General features: G+C 35.6%; 1 protein-coding gene across 1 annotated transcript in view; it reads right to left on the reverse strand.

Annotated features, from left to right (window-relative positions):
- Nucleotides 1–10,297: 10,297 nt before the first annotated feature.
- Nucleotides 10,298–22,711, reverse strand: part of LOC128555922 (uncharacterized) — a 106,457-nt gene continuing 94,043 nt past the window's right edge. The window contains exons 17-18 of the mRNA XM_053539742.1: nucleotides 20,664–20,768; nucleotides 10,298–19,557 (exon numbers count right to left, since the gene is read on the reverse strand). Coding sequence (XP_053395717.1) covers nucleotides 19,438–19,557; nucleotides 20,664–20,768 — 225 coding nt within the window. The 3' untranslated portion in view covers nucleotides 10,298–19,437. The remainder of the gene's footprint in view (nucleotides 19,558–20,663; nucleotides 20,769–22,711) is intronic.

Genomic DNA, 22,711 nt, shown 5'->3' on the forward strand with positions numbered 1-22,711 from the left:
TTCCTCCCATGCAGATTTCTTGCCCTTGTCGACAAATGCAGAAACAGTTTCTCAACGGGTAAAAGCAAGAAACAATGGCAATGCCTCTGAGTGAGGACCAGGTAAGCAAGCCACAAAACATCAGTACACTGCCATAGCAAGAACTAACTAATAATTGTAATTGTTCGGTTTTCTGTCAATGAGGCATGCTTTGCATGAACAAATATACGATTATCCGCTTCTTCGTGATTACATGGAGCAAGCGCATTTCTGTTTATATATAAATTGCAAACAATATCGGCAGCTTTTGTTGCTATGATCATTTATTGGTTTGCACCCTTATCATTATACCCCGAGATATCTAGGGGCTATTCTGGATTCCAGTCCGTCCGTCTGTATACAGAATTTGTCTGCGCTATTTCTCAGCAATTATTTACCAGTTTTCAATCAAACCTTGTAATTATTATCAGTACAAGGCCAAGTTGCGCATGTTGATTTTTCATTTAGTTATGGTCCTTTATTTTTATTTCTTTATATGTATTTGGAAGACTTTTGTCCTCGCTATTTCTCAGTCATCATATGCGAGACTTTTATCAAACCTTGCAGTTATTATTCGTACCAAGTCAAGTTGAACATGTGCAAAGCATGTTCCAATTGAGTTATTTTTCACATAGTTATAGCCCTTTATTATTTTTTCTATATATGTATATGGAAAAAATGTCCGCGCTACTTATCAGTCATTGTATGCCAGACTTTTATCACACCTTGTTATAACTATTATCATTGGTACCAAGTGTAGTTATGCATGTGCAAAACACGTTCCATTAGAATGAGTTTTGACTAAGTTGTTGCCCTTTATTTGTTTCAAATACGAACAGAGTTACATTGGATATTTTAACATACTTTATTTGTTAAGTATAACTAGTTGATGACCCTTGGTGATGTAATAAAATAAAAAAGTGGAAACCCACAGGTCTCCAAACCCGACATAAACGAAAATGTTGCAGGCTTGATTTCATTTGTGGTTATGGAGCCTTCATATCACAGAAAATGCCAAAAGACAAGATTAAAAAAGCAGATTACATGGTCCCTTGTCCATGACCTTGACCTACTGAATTAATTTCTTCTTTTTTTAAGAGATTGCCATAAAATTCGAACCACTTGTACAGTTTTGAACAAACATTTCAAAACTGATTTTCAGTAACCTTTATCTTGACCTACTTTCTTTTTTTTAAGGTACAGCAGTGAAGTATGGGAATCTTATACAGTTTTGCGCACCATTTTTGTGCGTCTTTGTACATTTTCTTCTTGTACAGTATACAAAGCAATGTATCATATTTTCAATAACCCTGTTCCTCTGACAATAAGCTGATATCTGGGGGTTTTCATCACCATTAGTGATACGTCTTGTTTTATCCGCACGAAAACTCAATAGTTGAGTTTTATTTTCAACGCATCTAAGAAAGCTATTCCATAGTTTAGGAGGTCTTCTATTAAACTCTTTTCAACATTATCAAGAGTTTGAAATAGAATATAAACAAAAGCACAGACACTTAAACACTCAAACTTACAATGACATATTCAAATTTGGTATATGTTAATACAAAGTATGTACTATTTTAATTTGAAGGCCAAGGAATTATCATTTTTTGCTGTATGTGATATGACTTGGGGTTTTTTTTGTTACATATACGTACGGAAGTTGTCACTGGACCCTATGCTGAGTAACATGACATTATGAACTATATCAGTGTGCCCTTGTAGTGTTTGTAGTTCATTCTATAGAACCATTACACATATCATTTAATTAAAGATTTTGTTTCAGCTGATTAGCAATGGTTCAGTATTGTCATGATTTTGATACTGTTTCTCAGTGAAACAAAGCAAGAAATGAAGGGTAGAACAGAGAACAGATTGAAAAGAAGAGACGTCCATATAAACCATATTAGCTTATTTCAGGCCAGTGTCATAATAATATGCTTTCAGGTTTATCTGGGACCAGGATTTAATCAATAGTCGATGGTTATAGCACTGAAAGTAGAAGACTCATACTTGGCCGTGATAAGAACGTTATCTAAAAGTCTGGCAGTCATTTTAAAGATGGCGACCTTCTTAAATGGGTCTATATTTGGAAAAGGCAACATTAAAAATAAAACTATCAGTTTATGGGAACAAACTGATAGAAAAACATGTTACAGCTCAACAAATATGATATTTTAGAAACTTACAGATCCTGATTATATGAAAACTGCCTCAATTCTGGCAGCCATTTTGAAATTTGGAGGCCATCTTGAAAATGGATGATTTTTAGATGGCCCTCGATCATTTTTGAATCTGGGTCATATGATGAACATTTGGTGTAAATTTCTTACTTGTATCATCAAGTGAAGTATTTCCTTAGATTTTCACACTAAGCTGCTCCACTATAAAGTGTTAACAAAGATTTTCTATGATTTTACCTAATAACCTATATTTTTTTTTCTGATGTGCCCCAGTTACACATTTACCCTACTTTTAAAACAGATAAACATTCTGACCAAGTCTCACAAAGATCAAGTAGAAAATGTGGCCTTTTGTGTGTTAACAAAGTCTTTCTATGATTTACCCCAGTCACTTTGTATTTTAATCCATTTTCCTTACTAACATAGGTTTTAAAGAGACAAAGATTCTGACAAAGTTTTATAGAGATCTAGTGGAAATATAGTCTCTAGAGTATAAACAAGGTTTTTCTATGATTTGACCTACTAGTATTGACCTACTTTAAGATCTTTGGTATACTAAATTTTAAATCTGACTATATTTCATAAAGATAAACATTCTGACAATTTTTTATGAAGACCAAATTGAAATTGTGATCAGAGTATTTACAAGGTTTTTCTTTGATTTGACCCAGTGACCTTGTTTTTTTTTATCTAAGGTAAACAAATTTTGAAATTTTTGATCTAGATTTAATAGAAACAAACATTCTGAAAAATTGTTGTCTGTAGAGTGTGAACAAGCTTTTTCTGATGTGACCTAGTTTATGATATCAGATAACCCAGTTTTCAATTAAGCCTTTTTCAAAAAGAAAAACATTCTGAAGTTTTATGAAGATCAAGATGAAAATATGGCCTATATTGTGTTAATGAGGTTTTTCTATCTATGATTTGACCCAGTGACCTAGTTAAAGATCTCAGGTAACCTAGTTTTGACTTTGACCTTTTTCATAGAGATGAACATTCTGACATTTTTCATATAGATCAAATGGAAAATGTGGCCTCTACCGGGTTAGCAAGGTTTTTCTATGATTTGACCTAGTGACCTAGTTTTTGACCTTGGTAAACCAGTTTTGAGCCTAAGTTAGGATTTATACAGGCAAAAATTCTGAAAAAGTTTTCTGAAGATCAAGTCAACAAGAGCTGTCTCCATAGGATGACACATGCCCCCGATGGCACTTTGAATGAATAGTTATGGCCGATGTTAGAGTTTAGGACCTTTGACCTACGGAGCTGGGTCTTGCGCGCGACACGTCGTCTTACTGTGCCACATATTCATGCGTAGTTATTTTAAAATCCATGCATGAATGACAAAGATATGGACTGAACACGCCCATCAATGCACTATCATGAAAAATGACCTTTAACCTTTAAGTGTGCCCTTGACCTTTGAGCTACGGACCTGGGTCTTGCACGCGACACGTCGTCTTACTGTGGTACACATTCATGCCAAGTTATTTGAAAATCCAACCATGGATGACAAAGATATGGACCGGACTCGCCCATCAATGCACTACCCTTTAATGTCTAAGTGTGACCTTGACCTTTGAGCTACGGACCTGGGTCTTGCGCGCGACACGTCGTCCTACTGTGGTACACATTCATGCCAATTTATTTGAAAATCCATCCATGGATGACAAAGATATGGACCGGACACGCCCATAAATGCACTATCCTTTAACCTCTAAGTGTGACCTTGACCTTTGAGCTACGGACCTGGGTCTTGTGCGCAACACGTCGTCTTACTGTGGTACACATTCATGCCAAGTTATTTGAAAATCCATCCATGGATGACAAAGATATGGACCGGACTCGCCCATCAATGCACTACCCTTTAATGTCTAAGTGTGACCTTGACCTTTGAGCTACGGACCTGGGTCTTGCGCGCGACACGTCGTCCTACTGTGGTACACATTCATGCCAATTTATTTGAAAATCCATCCATGGATGACAAAGATATGGACCGGACACGCCCATAAATGCACTATCCTTTAACGTCTAAGTGTGACCTTGACCTTCAAGCTACGGACTTGGGTCTTGCGCGCGACACATCGTCTTACTGTGTTACACATTCATGCCAAGTTATTTGAAAATCCATCCATCAATGACAAAGATATGGACCGGACACGAAAATTGTGGACCGACAGACTGACAGACTAACAGACGGAAAGACTGATAGACGGTTCAAAAACTATATGCCTCCGTTCGGGGGAAAATGTTGCCTCTGGAGAGTTAATAAGTTTTTCTATCATCCTAGTTTATGACTTCTGGTAATCTAAATTCAAACTTAATCTGTGTTTTAAAAAGATTCTAACAAAGATTCATGATAATCAAGTAGCAAATGTTGCCTCTAGAGTGTTCACAAGGTTTTTCTATTATTTGACCTAGTTTAAGACCTCGGGTAACCCAGTTTCAAAATTAACCTAGAATTCATACAGACATTCTCATAAAGTTTCACGAAGATGAGGTAGAAAATGTGGCCTCTAGAGTGCTAACAAAGTTTTCCTATTAAATGACCTAGTGACCTAGTTTTTGACACTAGATGACCTGGTAATAAACTCCTTGGAGATTTTATTGATGGCTACATTCTGACCAAGAAGAAATTTTGACAACAGATGATAGATGACGCATGCCAGATACTGTCAGACTCTGGACAGGGTGATCACAATAGTTCACCTTTAGCAGTTTGTGCTCAGGTGAGCTAACAAGAGCTGTCTGTTGAAAGTGCGCTCGACTATTCAAACAATTGATGGAAGTATGGGGTCAAAATATTACCAGAGGTTTTCAGACAAAAGAAGAACAAGAGCTGTCCGTAAGACAGCCAGTCCTCGACTATTCGAAATATTGTCCCAGAAGCAGGAAAATATTACCCTTAATGTTAAAATATCTATAGAGTTTCAATCAAGTACCTGCATTAGTTTAAGTTCAAATGGGGAGATAATTTCACAAAAATGAATGTCAGACTTATGGGACTTGATGCAATCAACTTGTTTTATAACCCCGAAGGCACATGTGAAGTTTCAATTTAATATCTGCATTAAATTTTGTTCTGCAGATAGTAACTTGCATGTAAAACTTTAACCAGGATTTTCTAAGTCCAAAAGGGACATAATTTGCCCAAAATACAGGTCAGAGTTATGAGACTTGATGCTATCAACTAGCTTTATAACCCTGAAGACACGTGAAGTTTCAATTCAATATCTGCATTAGTTATGGAGATCGTAACTTGCATGTAAAACTTTAACAAGGATTTTCTAAGTCCAAAAGGGGGCATAATTTGCTCAAAATACATGTCAGAGTTATGGGACTTGATCCAGTGAGGTTGATAATTGACCTAGAAAAAGAAAAAATAAGTTTCAAAGCTATATGCCTTTAAATGATAGCCATATGTACTTGCATGCAAAACTTTAACCAAGGTGTGGCACCGAAGCCAGGGTGAGTAAAACAGCTAGACTATTCTTTGAATAGAGGAGTTAAAAATTGATAAGACAAACAATGTACCTGAATTTGTGGATTTGGATAAGTCTTGCACTATATGGCAATGTGTGACCATGATGGTAAGCAAGTCTTCAAACTTTCAAAGTCATATATCAAACAGTTTAGACAAAATATGGAATGGTATGCGAAACTTAACTAATTTCTATGTCAAAAAAGGGCCATAACTGAGCTAAAGTCCTTGTCCTAGTTATGTAGTCTTGTCTACATATGTAGACTATGATGGAAAACAAATGGTCAAAGTTTTGAAGCCATATGACAAACAGGTAAGGCAAAATATGGACTGATATAAAAAATTTAACTGATTTCCAAGTTTAAAGAGGGCCATAATTCAGCCAAAATAGTTGATAGAGTTATGTACTCTTGCCTACAGATGGAGATCATGATGATAAACAAGCGTTCAAAGTTTCAAAGCCACATGTCAAATAGTTTTTACAAAACGTTGACTTGTACCAAAACTGAGTCAATTTCCAAGTCCAAAAAGGGCCATAATTCAGCCAGAATAGTTGAAAGAGTTATGTACTCTTGCCTACAGATGGAGACTGTTAAAATAAACAAGTGATAAAAGTTTCAAAGCCGTATGTTAAACAGTTTACACAAAACATGAACTGGTACAAAAAACTTAACCAAGATTTTTAAGTTAAAAGGTGCCATAATTAGCCAAAATCCTTGATGGAGTTATGTATGCCTAAAACTGGACATGGTAATGGTTCACAAGTGTTGAAAGTTTCAAAGCTTTACCTCAAAAGGTTTTGTCAAAATGTCGACTGGTACGAAAAACTTAACCAAGGTGTGACGCAGACTCCGATGCCAACGCAGATACAGTGGTGAGTAGGATAGCATTCTACTTATTCTTCAAAAAGGGGACTGGGCTTTAGTTATTCTTTTCTTCTGCAATTGTACGAGCTTTCATACCCACAGATTACTCTGATATTAGACTTAAACTGAGACTGGTATGGGCGATTACACTATGTTTAAAGATCAATTATAAAACAAGCGAAGACAGGCCTAAATATGAACCCTAGTATAAAAGTCGGACATGAAATATCTCTGGAACATTACTGAAACTTCTCAAATGTTTGAATCTTTATATACAAGACAGCAACACATTTAATATCTAAAAAAGTTTTAAGGCATACTTTTTAGTCATTTGAGCAAAGGTGAGCTTTTGTGACCGCTTGATGCGTCAGTCCGTCAACAATTTATAAAAGATCTTCTTCAAAACTACTGGGTAGACTTACACCAAACTTCACAGGAATGATCCTTGGGTGGCCCCTTTCAAAATTGCCCAAAGAATTAAAATCCATTCAGAACTGTGGTTGCCATGGGAATCGAAAGGAAAATCTTTAAAAATCTTCTCAGAAACTGTTAGCTGGATTTGAAAAATATTTTGTAGAAATGACCTCAAGGTGACCCTCTACCAAAATTGCTTAAGCCGTTCTATTTCGCTAAAAACATGGCCGCCAGGGGGCGGGGCTTATTTCCCCTATACGGCAATATTGTAAATTTCAAAAATCTTCTTCAAAACCACTGGGCAGATTTACACCAAACTTCACAGAAATGATCCTTCAGTGGCCCCCTTTCAAAATTGCCCAAAGAATCCATCCAGAACTGTGGTTGCCATGGCAACCAAAAGGAAAATCTTTAAAAGTCTTCTTCTCAGAAACTGTTAGCCGGATTTCAAAAATATTTTGTAGAAATGATCTCTAAGTGACTTACCAAAATTGCTTAAGCCTGTCTATTTCGATAAAAAATATGGCCGCCAGGGGGTGGGGCTTTTTTCCCCTATATGGCTATATTTTTGATTCTAAAAATCTTCTTCAAAACTACTGGGCAGATTTACATCAAACTTCACAGAAATGATCCTTGGGTGGCCCCCTTTCAAAATTGCCCAAAGAATTAAAATCCATCCAGAACTGTGGTTGCCATCTTTAAAAATCCTCTTCTCAGAAATTGTTAGATGGATTTCAAAAATATTTTGTAGAAATGACATATTGTAAATTTCAAAAATCTTCATCTCTGAAACCTGAAGACCTAGAGCTAAGATATTTGGTATGTAGTGTAGCATTGTCTAGTAGACTTTTACCAGTATTGTTCAAATTATGATCCAAGTGTCAATATTGGTCCCGCCATGTGGTCCCTTGAATTTACATAGAGTTCTATAGGAAAAACAAAAAAAATGTTCTTCTCTGAAACCGACAGGCACAGAGCTTAGATATTTTACATGTGGCATTGTCTAGTGGTTCTTTACTAAGACTGTTCAAATCATGACCCAAGGTCCATTTAAAGCCCTGCCCAGATGTCACTTAGTTTTTATAAGAGTTATATAGGAAACAAGAGCTGTCTCCATAGGATGACATATGCCCCCGATGGCACTTTGAATGAGTAGTTATGGCCGATGTTAGAGTTTAGGACCTTTGACCTACGGAGCTGGGTCTTACGCGCGTCACGTCGTCTTACTGTGTCACACATTCATGCGTAGTTATTTTAAAATCCATGCATGAATGACAAAGATATGGACTGGACACGCCCATCAATGCACTATCATGAAAAATGACCTTTAACGTCTAAGTGTGACCTTGACCTTTGAGCTACGGGCCTGGGTCTTGCGCGTGACATGTCGTCTTACTGTGGTACACATTCATGCCAAGTTATTTGAAAATCCATCCATGGTTGACAAAGATATGGACCGGACACTCCCATCAATGCACTATTCTTTAAAGTCTAAGTGTGACCTTGACCTTTGAGCTACGGACCTGGGTCTTGCACGCGACACTTCGTCTTACTGTGGTACACATTCATGCCAAGTTATTTGAAAATCTATCCATCGATGACAAAGATATGGACCGGACACGCCCATCAATGCACTATCCTTTAATGTCTAAGTGTGACCTTGACCTTTGAGCTATGGACCTGGGTCTTGCGCACGGCAAGTCGTCTTACTGTGGTACACATTCATGCCAAGTTATTTGAAAATCCATCCATCGATGACAAAGATATGGACCGGACACGCCAATCAATGCACTATCCTTTAATGTCTAAGTGTGACCTTGACCTTTGAGCTACGGACCTGGGTCTTGCGCGCGACACATCGTCTTACTGTGGTACACATTCATGCCAAGTTATTTGAAAATCCATCCATCGATGACAAAGATATGGACCGGACAGGAAAATTGCGGACAGACTGACAGACGGACAGACGGTTCAAAAACTATATGCCTCCCTTCGGGGGCATAAAAATACTTCAAAAATTATCTGATCATATTTCCTCAACTGTTTAATTATAATTAACTGATGACCCCAAGTAATTAAGGGTCACTTGACTGTGACCCTGACCTATTTTCTTGTTTTTTTTAAGATAGAGCCTTGAAATCTGGACTACATTAAAAAAATTATACAGTTCCGCACACAGATTTTAAAACTGACTTTCAGTGACCATGAATGTGACCTACTGACCTACTTTCTTAATATTTTAGCATCAGTTTGACATTTGAAACATGTAACCCATAACACTCAGGTGAGCAATTCAGGGTCAGGGTCATCATGACCCTCTTGTTTCTATTTCCCATATATTTTTCTTTCAAAGTGATGAAAGGGTTACAGTCTAAACCTAAGAAGTCTTGCTTCCTCCCGCTGATTTATGAGAAGTTGTCAGTTACTTACAGACAAGTGATAAAGACTCCAAAAACACTGATTTGGTTAAATTACTACGGTATACAAGTATGCCCACGGGCAGAATGTCGAGCCCACCAGCTGTCAAGTGTGACCTTGACCTTAGACCTAGGGACCTGGTTCTTGCGCACGACACTCCGTCTCATAATGGTGAACATTCATGTCAAGTTACATCAAAATCCCACCATGCATGAAGAAGAAATGCTCCGGACAAACTTCAATTTGACCTTTATTTATTTATTTATTTATTTAAGTATTTGGGTTTTACGGCGCACCAACACAGTATAGGTTATATGGCGCCAAACAGGACTACAAATTTTGGTTCCACAATTTGACCTTTGACCTCCAACTGTGAAATTGACCTTTGAGATAGGAACATGGGGTTTGTGCATGACATTCCTTCTCATTGAGGTGAACATTCATGCCAAATATAAACAAGATTGGTCCATGCATGTCAAAGTTATGGTATGGACAAAATCAGACGGATGCACGCACCTACGCCGACCCATCAAAAGTGACGACCATGTCGAGCTCACCGCAAGTGGGCTCGCCAAAAACTGAAAAAAATGTTGAAGAATGGCAATAACCCTTATCATGCCAAACACAACTGATTCTGCCTTTGCGACCAGTGTAGATCATGATCAGCCTGCACATCCTTGAAGTCTGATCATGATCTGCTCTGTTTGCCATTCAGTCAGTATATTTTGGTAAGCACTCCTTTTAACAGTTAATGGTACTGTCCAAATTGAAATATGGATGAGTTCATTATAGAAATTTAGCAGGGTAAGGGTTAAAGTCATATCTTTTAAAAGAGGAACAAGGACTATGTCAAAGAACAGTATCTGATGCTTTTTTCATTCTTTGCATTTGTAAGCATGAACAAATAAAAACCACGCTCTTAAATATGTTCTGGTTTATTCAGTCACAGAAAATCACACAATGTAAATACAATGGCTCTGTCACATAACAATTTAAAATAAATATGGTAATAAAAATAAATCTATGTGATACAAGAGTCGCTATAAGACACTATTAAATATCACAATTAAATGTTTCTCTTCAAATAAAATTTATCTTCAATATATAATGAACAACAATTCTATTGAGGTTAACTATACAACTCTGAGCAATTAAACTGATAAATGAGCCGTGCCATGAGAAAATCAACATAGTGGCTTTGCGACCAGCATGGATCCAGACCAGCCTGCACATCCACACAGTCTGGTCAGGATCCATGCTGTTCACTTTCAAAGTCTATAAGAATTACAGAAACTGTTAGTGAACAGCATGGATCCTGACCAGACTGCGTGGATGCGCAGGCTGGTCTGGATGCATGCTGGTTGCAAAGCCACTATGTTGGTTTTCTCATGGCACGGCTCAAATTAAGAAAAAAATAGCAAGTGTTATAATGTACTTCAATTAAGTATGAAGGAGTCTCCAGCAATGAGGAATATAGAAAATCTGTTTTGGAAAAAAAGTTGTCTTTGGAGCATGGTGGTCTTAATTTAGGGGTGGTCTTAATACAGGTAATAACTACATTAACAGATATGGTGAGGAACCACACAATTTTCAAGCACAGACACTAGGGGTCTTGATATCAAGCAGCTCTCGCCCTACCTAGTCATATAACCAGCTATTTTCAGCATTTCAGACCGAGTTCAGCTAAATAACTTAAGACCATAGTACAGATTCAGCCTGGCTATGAATGTAATTCAAACATCCTAACTAATTTTCAGAACAGTTTCAGCATCATTATCCAAATTGTCTTTAACTCATGGTAGTGGACCTGTAATGTTAATTCTCAGTTTACTTCTGATTATGTACTTGTATGATGCTATTTCAGCATTCTCCGACTGCCAATGTAGGTCATATGAACAAGAAGCCTGGACTGCTGAAACTGCATACAGAGAATACGTAACTGTACGAAAATTGCTGAATGTCATTAGGGGTCCACAACCTTAGCTCAATGCTATTCTATATGCAGTGACAGCAATAACTCAAACTTCATATTTTGATAAACTTAAATAATCCTAAAAGGCATGTTCTATAATTACACTTTCTGTGATAAATATTTATAATATAATATTTAACAGTAATCGTTAAACCATGTTGCATCTGGAATAGTATTTCAAAACTACAATGTTTTAATACCACTTAAAAAAAATTTGTTGCGGAACTAATTTTTTTTCTTGTTTTCTTACTCTTGTTAGATTTACCCAATTTGATTTGGGTTTTACGGCGCACCAACACAGTATAGGTTATATGGCGCCAAACAGGACTACATATATTGATTTCACATCTTATTTACATCAAAATAAAAACATGAGGTATGGAATCAAAACCTTTCTACCTGCTGGAATTACAGAGATATATCAAAACCAAGTGTTCAGACCCACTTACGACAATGCAAGGGAAAGACAGTGGTTCCAATTCTTTTCATATACAGATCATCCCAGAACCACATGGGGCTAGATTTACCTAAGGGAAGGAAGCTGTTCCAAATGAGATCTCAGTATTAGGCAAACAGTGTTAGTAGTATTCCACCTTTTACATTCTCTGTATTTTTATGTGTCCAATTAGAGGCATAAACAGACAGCGAATAACTAAGATACAATATATGTATAGGGTTAGAAATGGAAAAAGCATTTTTTTTTTAAAGTGAAACCTAGATCCAAAAAGTAGAAACATGTAAAACTTAATGACCTCAACAGTGACTGACAAATTTAGAAAACTACAAACTTTAAAATTCTGATAGACTATAATATTTAGCTTTAGTATTACAGTTTTATCTATAAATGCATAACACATAACATTAACAGAATAGCAAAGGACTGGTTGGCCAGAGCATGAAAAAGTGTCATATAAAATGCTAAAACACACATATATAATGTAGATTTTTGAAATATGTATTCTATGGCTACAGTAAAAAAAAAATCTTTCTCTTTGTCATATTTAGCAAAGTTAATGAAATGTGCAAGTTTTCCTGTTGTTGTTTTTTTTTTCAGCACTAAATTTGAAGAACTTGTTACATTACATTGATAAAATGTTTAGTACAGCCTCCCATTTTAATTTTATATTCAACTCATGTAAATAATTTGATATGAAAGAAATGCTCATTCAATATCTTTAATAATAGATTTAATAATAATAATTCTGTAATAACTTATTAACTCCTGTTAAAACAACCTTTGTATAGAATAAAATATCATTATCTATGCTTTGAATCTGGCACTTAGATCCGCAACCAGGAAGTTAGTGTTTTCAAACAGCCTTTAATCTATTCTGAACTACTAACGCTGTAATTAACCTGTCAAAAATTTCAACTAAACGTAAATTAACAGATATACAACACTGCCTTCTTTTCAAACAAAAAAATGCATAAACATTTAACACTGCTTTTAAGTATTTGAAATAAAACATTTCTTAAGGCAGTTCTGCACTTTTGGATCTTTTTTTGTGTACAATTTGGTGAAACCCTGATTTTTTAAAACTTCAGAATATACTTAGAAAATACAGCAAACAAGAGGACCATGATGGTCCTGAATCGCTCACCTATCCCTAAATGACCCAGTGTTCAACTGAGTATGACGTCGTTATTTCTATTATTTGACATAGTGACCTAGTTTTTGAGCACATGTGACCTAGATATCATCAAGATGAACATTCTGACCAATATTCATGAAGATGTCATGAAAAATATGGCCTCTAGAGAGGTCACAAGGTTTTTCTATTTTTAGATCTACTGACCTAGTTTTTAACCCCACTTGACCCAGTTTCGAACTTGACCTAGATATCTTCAAGGTAAACATTCTGACCAATTTTCATGAAGATCCATTGAAAAATATCGCCTCTAGAGAGGTCACAAGGTTTTCCTATTTTTCGACCTACTGACCAAGTTTTTGACCGCACATGACCCAGTTACGAACCTGACCTAGATATCATCAAGCTGAACATTCTCACCAATTTTCATGAAGATCCGTTGAGAAATATGGCCTCTAGAGAGGTCACAAGGTTTTTTCTATTTTTAGACCTACTGACCTAGTTTTTGACCCCACGTGACCCAGTTTCGAATTTGACTTAGATATCATCAAGATGAACATTCTGACCAATATTCATGAAGATGTCATGAAAAATATGGCCTCTAGAGAGGTCACAAGGTTTTTCTATTTTTAGATCTACTGACCTAGTTTTTAACCCCACTTGACCCAGTTTCAAACTTGACCTAGATATCTTCAAGGTAAACATTCTGACCAATTTTCATGAAGATCCATTGAAAAATATCGCCTCTAGAGAGGTCACAAGGTTTTCCTATTTTTAGACCTACTGACCTAGTTTTTGACCGCACGTGACCCAGTTTCGAACTTGACCTAGATAATATCAAGGTGAACATTCTGACCAATTTTCATGAAAATCCATTGAGAAATATGGCCTCTAGAGTGGTCACAAGGTTTTTCTATTTTTAGATCTACTGACCTAATTTTTGACCCCACATGACCCAGTTTCGAACTTGACCTAGATATCATCAAGGTGAACATTCTGACCAATATTCATGAAGATCTCATGAAAAATATGGCCTCTAGAGAGGTCACAAGGTTTTTCTATTTTTAGATCTACTGACCTAGTTTTTAACCCCACGTGACCCAGTTTCGAACTTCACCTAGATATCATCAAGCTGAACATTCTGACCAATTTTCATGAAGATCCATTGAGAAATATGGTCTCTAGAGAGATCACAAGGTTTTTCTATTTTTAGACCTACTGACCTAGTTTTTGACTCTACGTGACCCAGTTTCGAACTTGACCTAGATATCATCAAGATAAACATTCTGACCAATATTCATGAAGATGTCATGAAAAATATGGCCTCTAGAGAGGTCACAAGGTTTTTTTATTTTTAGACCTACTGACCTAGTTTTTGACCCCACGTGACCCAGTTTCGAACTTGACCTAGATATCATCAAGGTGAACATTCTGACCAATTTTCATGAAGATTTTTTAAAATATATGGCCTCTAGAGAGGTCACAAGGTTTTTCTATTTTTAGACCTACTGACCTAGTTTTTGATGGCACGTGACCCAGTTTGGAACTTGACCTAGATATCATCAAGATGAACATTCTGACCAACTTTCATAAAGATCCCATGAAAAATGTGACCTCTAGAGTGGTCACAAGCAAAAGTTTACGGACGCACGGACGCACGTACGCACGGACGGACGACGGACAACGGACACCGCGCGATCACAAAAGCTCACCTTGTCACTTTGTGACAGGTGAGCTAATAAAAAACATTGGGTTGTGTGCTTGTTTTTTTGCTAGACAGATTTCAGGAATATTAACCTTACACAAGTTTTCGTAACAGAAATCTCTGGGAAAATCACAATTTTGATAACATTTTTGAGTTTATTATTGTTTTTAAAATGTAGATTTTAATGAAACTTCTCACAGCTGTAAATAAACATATGGTCTAAAATATGCTGAAATAAAATGTATAGGTCCGTTTGCTTGTCCTCACATTTCAAGCTGATTTTAAGACATAATTAGGACTTATTTAACATGTCAAACTTTTTAATATCATACTTTATATTTAAGAAGATAGTTATGTTGCTGCTTTAATGAATTCACTCATGGGCTGTCATTAGTTCATAAAATGATTTTCATTTCCATATTTCACATCCTGGCTTTATTCTACGTTATATGGATAAATGACATCACGCCATCACTTCCAGTTTATCAAATGTGCAGAACTACCTTAATACGACTAAAAACAGTACAATTATTTGCTGTTAAATATAGTGCAAAATCTGAATATATCGAAAATAAATTCTTACAAGATACGTAAATAGTGTACAGATCTACCTGACAAATGCAGTTATCCCCTTCTCTAAGACAACAAAAAAAATGTGAACATTCTGACTACATGTATATAAAAATTGTGACTACATGTATATAATTATCATTGTACTAGATTAATATCATCTCAATTCAGCAGATCATATAAATGGACGGAAAGGCATTTCTTTCTCAACAAAACAGTGATAAATTAACAAAATTTCTCTAGAGTCAGCAGCGCAGTGGTTAGCAAGTTGGACTTAATAACACAATTTATTGGAGTTCGATACCCGACTAGTGTTTGGTTCAATTCCAGACTAGCGTTCAATCCTGGGTGATTTACTTACTGGTATTGTTCTCAACATTACACGCCTAGACATAAATATGACATCTGCTGAGGGCTCGACTGGAAATAAGTTCTTCCATCCATTCCAGGTGGGAACTTTCGTCCACTACCCACGTTAAACAAGAAACTTTACCTTTTTCTACAATTCTCAAATTTTTACCTTAATAACCCTAAACAAAAGTTTTAAAACTAGGTGAGGATTTGACAACAAAATTATTCAAGAATCAATAAAGTTATTCAAGAATCAATATTAAAAGCTTTCACTGTGATATTTGCAATAGGTACCGGTATTGTTTACAGCAGCTAAAAAACTCTTTTCAATGTATCAAAAAAGATTATTATTAGATACATACAGTCTAATAAAACTTTCAAAATTGATGCAGTTTAATATTTCATATTCATAAACAGGTTCTATAATCAATTATGCCTATCCTTATACTGTCACTTGTTTCAAAACTTTTAACTGTATTTTGCGTCACCAATCCTATCAAAACCATTTATAAAGAATTTATAGACTGCCTAGAAATCTGTAGAAATTGAGGAAAAATTTATTAAAAAAGAACTGCTCATCTGAATGTTTTTGAAAAAAAAAAAAAAAAAAAAACATATTCCTTAGGTTAACAGAAAAAAAATCAGACAAAAACACTCTCAAAGTAAGAAAATGTGTATACTAAAATCATCTGCTCTTTATTTTCATACATTTAAGTCATCTATGAATACACAGATTGAGTTGACACAATCCATACTAAACATGCAAAATTGTAACATTGTATTGTTTTAAAAACTACAAACTCTGGGATAAAATATTAAGACGTAACATATACTGTCTATTATAATAAATAAAAAACTAATTCATTTAAACCTTCACCCATTAAGAGTGTCATGTTAATATTCTTACAGTTTTTTGTTCTAACATGTGTAATGAAACGAACATTGAAAGCTTTGTTGTCACAAGTTACAATAAAATACATGTTTGAATTACTGAAACTATTTTGCATAAAATAAAAAAATATGACAGACCCACAGGAAGCGCTGAACACAGACAATATAAATAGATTTTAACACAGCAAACTCTGCAAAACACTGACTGGCTCAATATTAGCTACTGTGGGGTACTATAAATAGGTTAGTTTGGCAAGTCATTTAATCTTTACCCTGCTAAATTTCTGAAATGGATTGGTCCATTATTCAATCTGGTCAGTACCACTTGTTTATCAAGCTGCCATATAGATAATACAGAGTGCCACAGTCACAAACTTGATTTACAGGTACAAACCTTTCTATGAACAATATCTGGTTATTTAAAAAAACAATTATTTATCTTGCTGGCCAGTAAAAGAGCTAATGTATCAAGATGGTTGTGATGGGCTAGCATTTCATGATGGTAGAAGTACATGAGTAACCAAACAAATGATAAACTCTAGCCACCATTTGGACAAACAAATCTTATTTTATAACTTATAAATTATAATATTATATTAATCAAAAATGATTCCCTATATTTCCATATGAAAGTGACTTATATTCACAGGAATATCATGACTTAATTACATGTACTTCAGTTATATATTCTCATCTATAATGTCCTTAATCAAAACAAATCTTTGTTGTATTTTAAAGGCAAATCAAACAATTTGGGAAGCTCAGTTAAGTGGTAAAGATGGCCACAGATTCAAATATCACTGAGGGTCAAGGTCATACCTTCTCATATTAAATCATGACTGGATTTTCCTGGAGGGGAACTCGAGACTGATTCAAATACTAGTAAGCTCAAAGCTATCACTGTAATCCAGCTAATGACCTTCATTGTTATGATTTTTGTTGGAAGTGTATTAAATATTCATGGAGCAGACGACAGCAGACATATTAATAAAGTAAGAACGAAAATGTTTGAAGTCAAACAGGGTCACAAGCATGTAACTCTCGACATTTGTCTCATGAAATGGAATGATACTTATAAGCATGGAATGTATTTCCAGCAATCTAGACTACAACAAATCTGTACAGTTATATTATGGCATTTATTGCAACAAATAATACATTACATAAAGCACCCTAATAAATGTGTTATCTTGAATAAACACTTTTATGGTAAATGATAGGATATGGTTTAACCTTTACCCTGCTAAATTTCTATAATGGACTGGTCCATCATTCGATTTGGGCTGCAACACTAATTATTCAAAGGGGTGTTCACTGAAAATTTACTGATTGAATAGCGAGCAGTGCAGACCATGGGATGTGCAGGCTGATCTTGGTCTGCGCTGGTCGCAAAGGCAAAATCACTTGCCGCCCGTAGGCTAAAGGTTAAAGAAACTGCGGTAGTCAAAATTTTACCAGCCAAGTCATAAATTTTCTAAAATGCAAACAGAGATATATAATTATACTGATGCAATAATTTTACTTTTTCCTCGTTTGTATACAATGTAATCGCTAGAGCAAACAGCAATAAAATGACATAATTATATTCGTTGTACTGTAAACATTAATTAATTCACCAAAATGGAAAGACATTTATAGTGTCTGTTAATACTCATTTCACCTTGAGAGACACCAGTTAAAAAACTTAAAACTTTGTCTTCTATCAAAGCTTTTAAAAATACTTGACAAAAACTGCCAGCCTTGAAAAAAACTCTCCATTCAAATACAACAAATATCAAACAAAAATCTAATGAAGTATAGGAAAGAAAAACAAACAAAAACTTAGAAGAGACAAAGGTAAGTCATGGTTAGTGTATGACCTGATTAAAAATATAATCTGCCCCCCATGAATAAAAATACAGTTTCTAGGTACTCTATATTTAGCACAAAAATGCAAACATAAAAATTGTAATAAAGTACAACCAAACAACTTGTATTTCTTCCTTGTCTACTTTTCAGATCAAATCTTTGTATAAAGACTATATCCTCCACAAACCAAGGGAGAAGTTACTGGGAAGGAGTCCCTCTCTAAAATCTGTTTGGAACATACTTTACATGAACTTAAAGGCAAAGGTGATTTTGGCAGAATCTGGCTGACTTTGCTCATAAACTTTATTACATATGAACTAGTAACACTTCTAGTACTACTGTTACCACACTCAAACTCAGACCTAATGGCTAGATGCCAGATCACCCATGCAAAGTTAGTGAAAATGTGCTTGATAGTGGGCCAGCTGAAACATGTATTATCTGTGTCCAAATATTGACCAGACTGCCCTTCTTTGTTGAACAGCTCCATAAAGGTTTCCTTGACCGTTTGTCATTCCTGCCTTTTCTAACCCCAAAATACTTGTCTGTCCCTCTGTAGTTATAATCTTCATAATACTAACAGAGACTTTAATAAAGATTGTTTTGTCAAATGCAGCTATGAGATTATGCAAGGTAGTTTATCTACCTCAATAAATTGATATCAAAGTACAAATGTACTGTTACAGAAAAAATCGAATAAAGCAGATCATTACTGAGAGAGATTATTGTAAAAAGGAAGATTCTTCTCTTAACAAAGGATAGGAAATGGTACACAGACATGTAAACAAAAAAGGGAAAAAAATAAAACCAGAGTTTCTATTGATAATAGATAAATTATTGACTTATAATATCTAAATAAACTGTTCCTGTATAACATATTATGCTAAGGCTAGACATTAACTCCTTTGTATTTTTTTTCTACAGAATTGACTAACAAAAATATATCAGTTCCAATAAATAATTTAGATATATCTTGTCTCTAAGAAATATCTGAAAATACAACTAATGTCACTGACTTGATTGTAATCTGAAGAACTGCTTGATACATAGCATTGAAACCATGGCTTGGTAAAAGGTATTGTCCACTAAATCTTGCAACATATGTTGACCAAAAGAGAACATTATTCCACATTAACTTGTTTCATATGTAAGTAAACACAAAGGAAGTACTTGACTGGCATCAAACACAACATACTCTTGATTCATTGAGGCATCACCTTGGCCCAACAAATGTGTTAAACGACCTGGCGTCTGCAAATAAAGTAAATTTTCTAAATCATAAACTATACAAAAGCATAAAAAGTTAAACAGAATTATTACAGGTTTATTTAAAATAAAATGGCCAAAATATAAAGGCTTTTTGAAGCACTGTCTTTAAAGGAATCTAAAACATATTTCCTAATGTATGACCTTTCTGATTAAATGACAGTGTTTTGAAAGGTCCTGGCCAGCAGCAGAAAGAAAAGGCAGTCTGAGATACAGAGCTCAAACCTTTGATCTTGAGTTGTGACCTTGACCTTGAGCCAACATGACTGACCCAAAAGTCCTGCATATCATCCTGATGAGGTGATCATTTGACACAAGTTTTATGAAAATCCTTCAAGGGGTTTAGGAGATACAGAGCAGACACAAAATGGAAGATTCAAACCTGTGACCTTTAGTTGTGACCTTGACCTTGAGCCAACATGGCTGACTCATGAGTTCTGCACAACATCTTGATGAGGTGATCATTTGACCCAAGTTTCATGAAAATACTTCAAGGGGTTTAGGAGATACAGAGCTCAAACCTTTGATCTTGAGTTGTGACCTTGACTTTGAGCCAACATGGCAGACCCATGAGTTCTGCACATCGTCTTGGTAAGGTGATCATTTGACCCAAGTTTCATGAAAATCCTTCAAGGGGTTTAGGACATACCGAGTGGACACAAAATGGAAGGCTCAAACCTTTGACCTTGAGTTGTGACCTTGACCTTGAGCCGACATGGCTGACCTACAAGTCCTACACATCATCTCGATAAGGTGATTACTTGACCCAAGTATGATGAAAATCCTTCAAGGGGTTTAGGAGATACAAAGCGGACACAAAATGGAAGGCTTAAACCTTAGACCTTGATTTGTGACCTTGACCTTGAGTCAACATGGCTGACTCATGAGTTCTGCACATCGTCTTGATAAGGTGATTGTTTGTCCAAAGTTTCATGAAAATCCTTCAAGGGGTTTAGGAGATACAGAGTGGACAGAAAAGGACGGATAGAGACCATTCCTATAATAAATAAATATTTTACTTTACATTTGGCACAATGAAATGCAATTGCCGGACAAAGTACAATTGTTCAGTTTAATGTCTCAATATTTACAATGATGCTGTCAAATCCAGCAGATGGCACACTTCTTGTTCTGTCAGCCTTGACAACAGTTTCCACGTTACCAATAGCAACCTCAACCTTCAAAAGGTTTCCAAGCTGTGAAAAAAAGAAGAAGAAACTTCAAAACTCAAGACAACAAGAGCTGTCTGTTGACAGCGCGCTCGACTATTCGAAACAGTGATAGAAGTACAGGGTCAAAATATTACCTGAGATTTTCAGACAAAAGAAAAGGAACAGATAAGACAAACAATGTAACTGCATTTGTTTGAATTGGTTTAGTCTTGCACTATATGGCAATGTGTGACCATGTTGGTAAGCAAGTGTTCAAAGTTTCAAAGTCATATATCAAACAGTTAATAGACAAAATATTGAATGGTAGGAACCTAACTAATTTCTATGTCTAAACAAGGGCCATAACTGAGCCAAAGTCCTTGTCTTAGGTAAGCAGACTATGAAGGTAAACAAGTGGTCAAAGTTTCAAAGCCATATGTCAAACAAGTTCGGCAAAATACAGACTGGTACGAAAAACTGAACTGATTTCAAAGTCAAAAAGGGCCATAATTCAGCCAAAATAGTTGACAGAGTTATGTACTCTTGCCTAGAGATGGAAATCAAGATGATAGATAAGTGTTCAAAGTTTCAAAGCAATAAAAATGTATGTCAAATAGTTTGACAAAACATGGACTTGTACGAAAACTGAACCAATTTCCAAGTCAAAAAAGGGCCACAATTCAGCCAAAATAGTTGACAGAGATATGTATTCTTGCCTACAAATATAAATCATGATGACAAATAAGTGTTCAAAGTTTCAAAGCCACATGTCAAATTGTTTTGACAAAACATGGAATTGTACAAAAATTGTACCAATTTCCAAGTCCAACAAGAGCTGTCCGTAAGACAGCGCGCTCGACTTTTCTCAGTGCTTTAGAGCTTTGCCCGTAAAAACCTTATAAAACTTTAACCAAACAAGAGGGCCAAGATGGCCCTAGGTCGCTCACCTAAGAAACACTCCATAACAGTGTAAAACATGTCTGACCTAGTGATTTCATGGAAACAAATATTCTGACCAATTTTCATTAAGATTGGACCAAAAAATTGGTCTCTTGTGATAAAACAAGCATTTTCTTAGATATGACCTAGTTTTTGACCCTAGATGACCCATGTTCAAACTCGACCTAGATTTTATCAAGGCAATCATTCTGACCAAAATTCATGAAGATCAACTGAAAAATACAGCCTCTATCACATACAGAAGTTTTTTCTTTGATTTGACCAAGTGACCGAGTTTTTGACCTCAGATGACCCATTCAAATTCGACCTAGATTTCATTAAGGCAATCAACCTGACCAAATTTCATAAATATCAACTGAAAAAAACAGTCTCTATCGCATACACAAGATTTTTCTTTAATTTGACCTAGTGACCTAGTTTTTGACCTCAGATAACCCATATTCAAAACCGACCTAGTTTTCATCAAGGCAATCACTCTGACCAAATTTCATGAAGATCAATTGAAAAATACATCCTCTATTGCATACACAATGTTTTTCTTCGATTTGACCTAGTGACCTAGTTTTTGACCCCAGATGACCCATTTTCGAAATCAGCCTAGATTTTATCAAGGTAATCATTCTGGCTAAATTTCATGAAGATCAGTTGAAAAATACAGCCTCTATTGCATACACAAGGTTTTTCCTTGATTTGACCTTGTGACCTAGTTTTTGACCCCAGATGACCCATGTTCAAACTCGACCTAGATTTTATCAAGGCAATCATTCTGACCAAAATTCATGAAGATCAACTGAAAAATACAGCCTCTATCACATACAGAAGTTTTTTCTTTGATTTGACCAAGTGACCGAGTTTTTGACCTCAGATGACCCATTCAAATTCAACCTAGATTTCATTAAGGCAATCAACCTGACCAAATTTCATAAATATCAACTGAAAAAAACAGTCTCTATAGCATACACAAGATTTTTCTTTAATTTGACCTAGTGACCTAGTTTTTGACCTCAGATAACCCATATTCAAAACCG

The sequence above is a fragment of the Mercenaria mercenaria genome, chromosome 3 (genome assembly GCF_021730395.1).
Source record: "Mercenaria mercenaria strain notata chromosome 3, MADL_Memer_1, whole genome shotgun sequence".
NCBI classification, from domain to species: domain Eukaryota; kingdom Metazoa; phylum Mollusca; class Bivalvia; order Venerida; family Veneridae; genus Mercenaria; species Mercenaria mercenaria.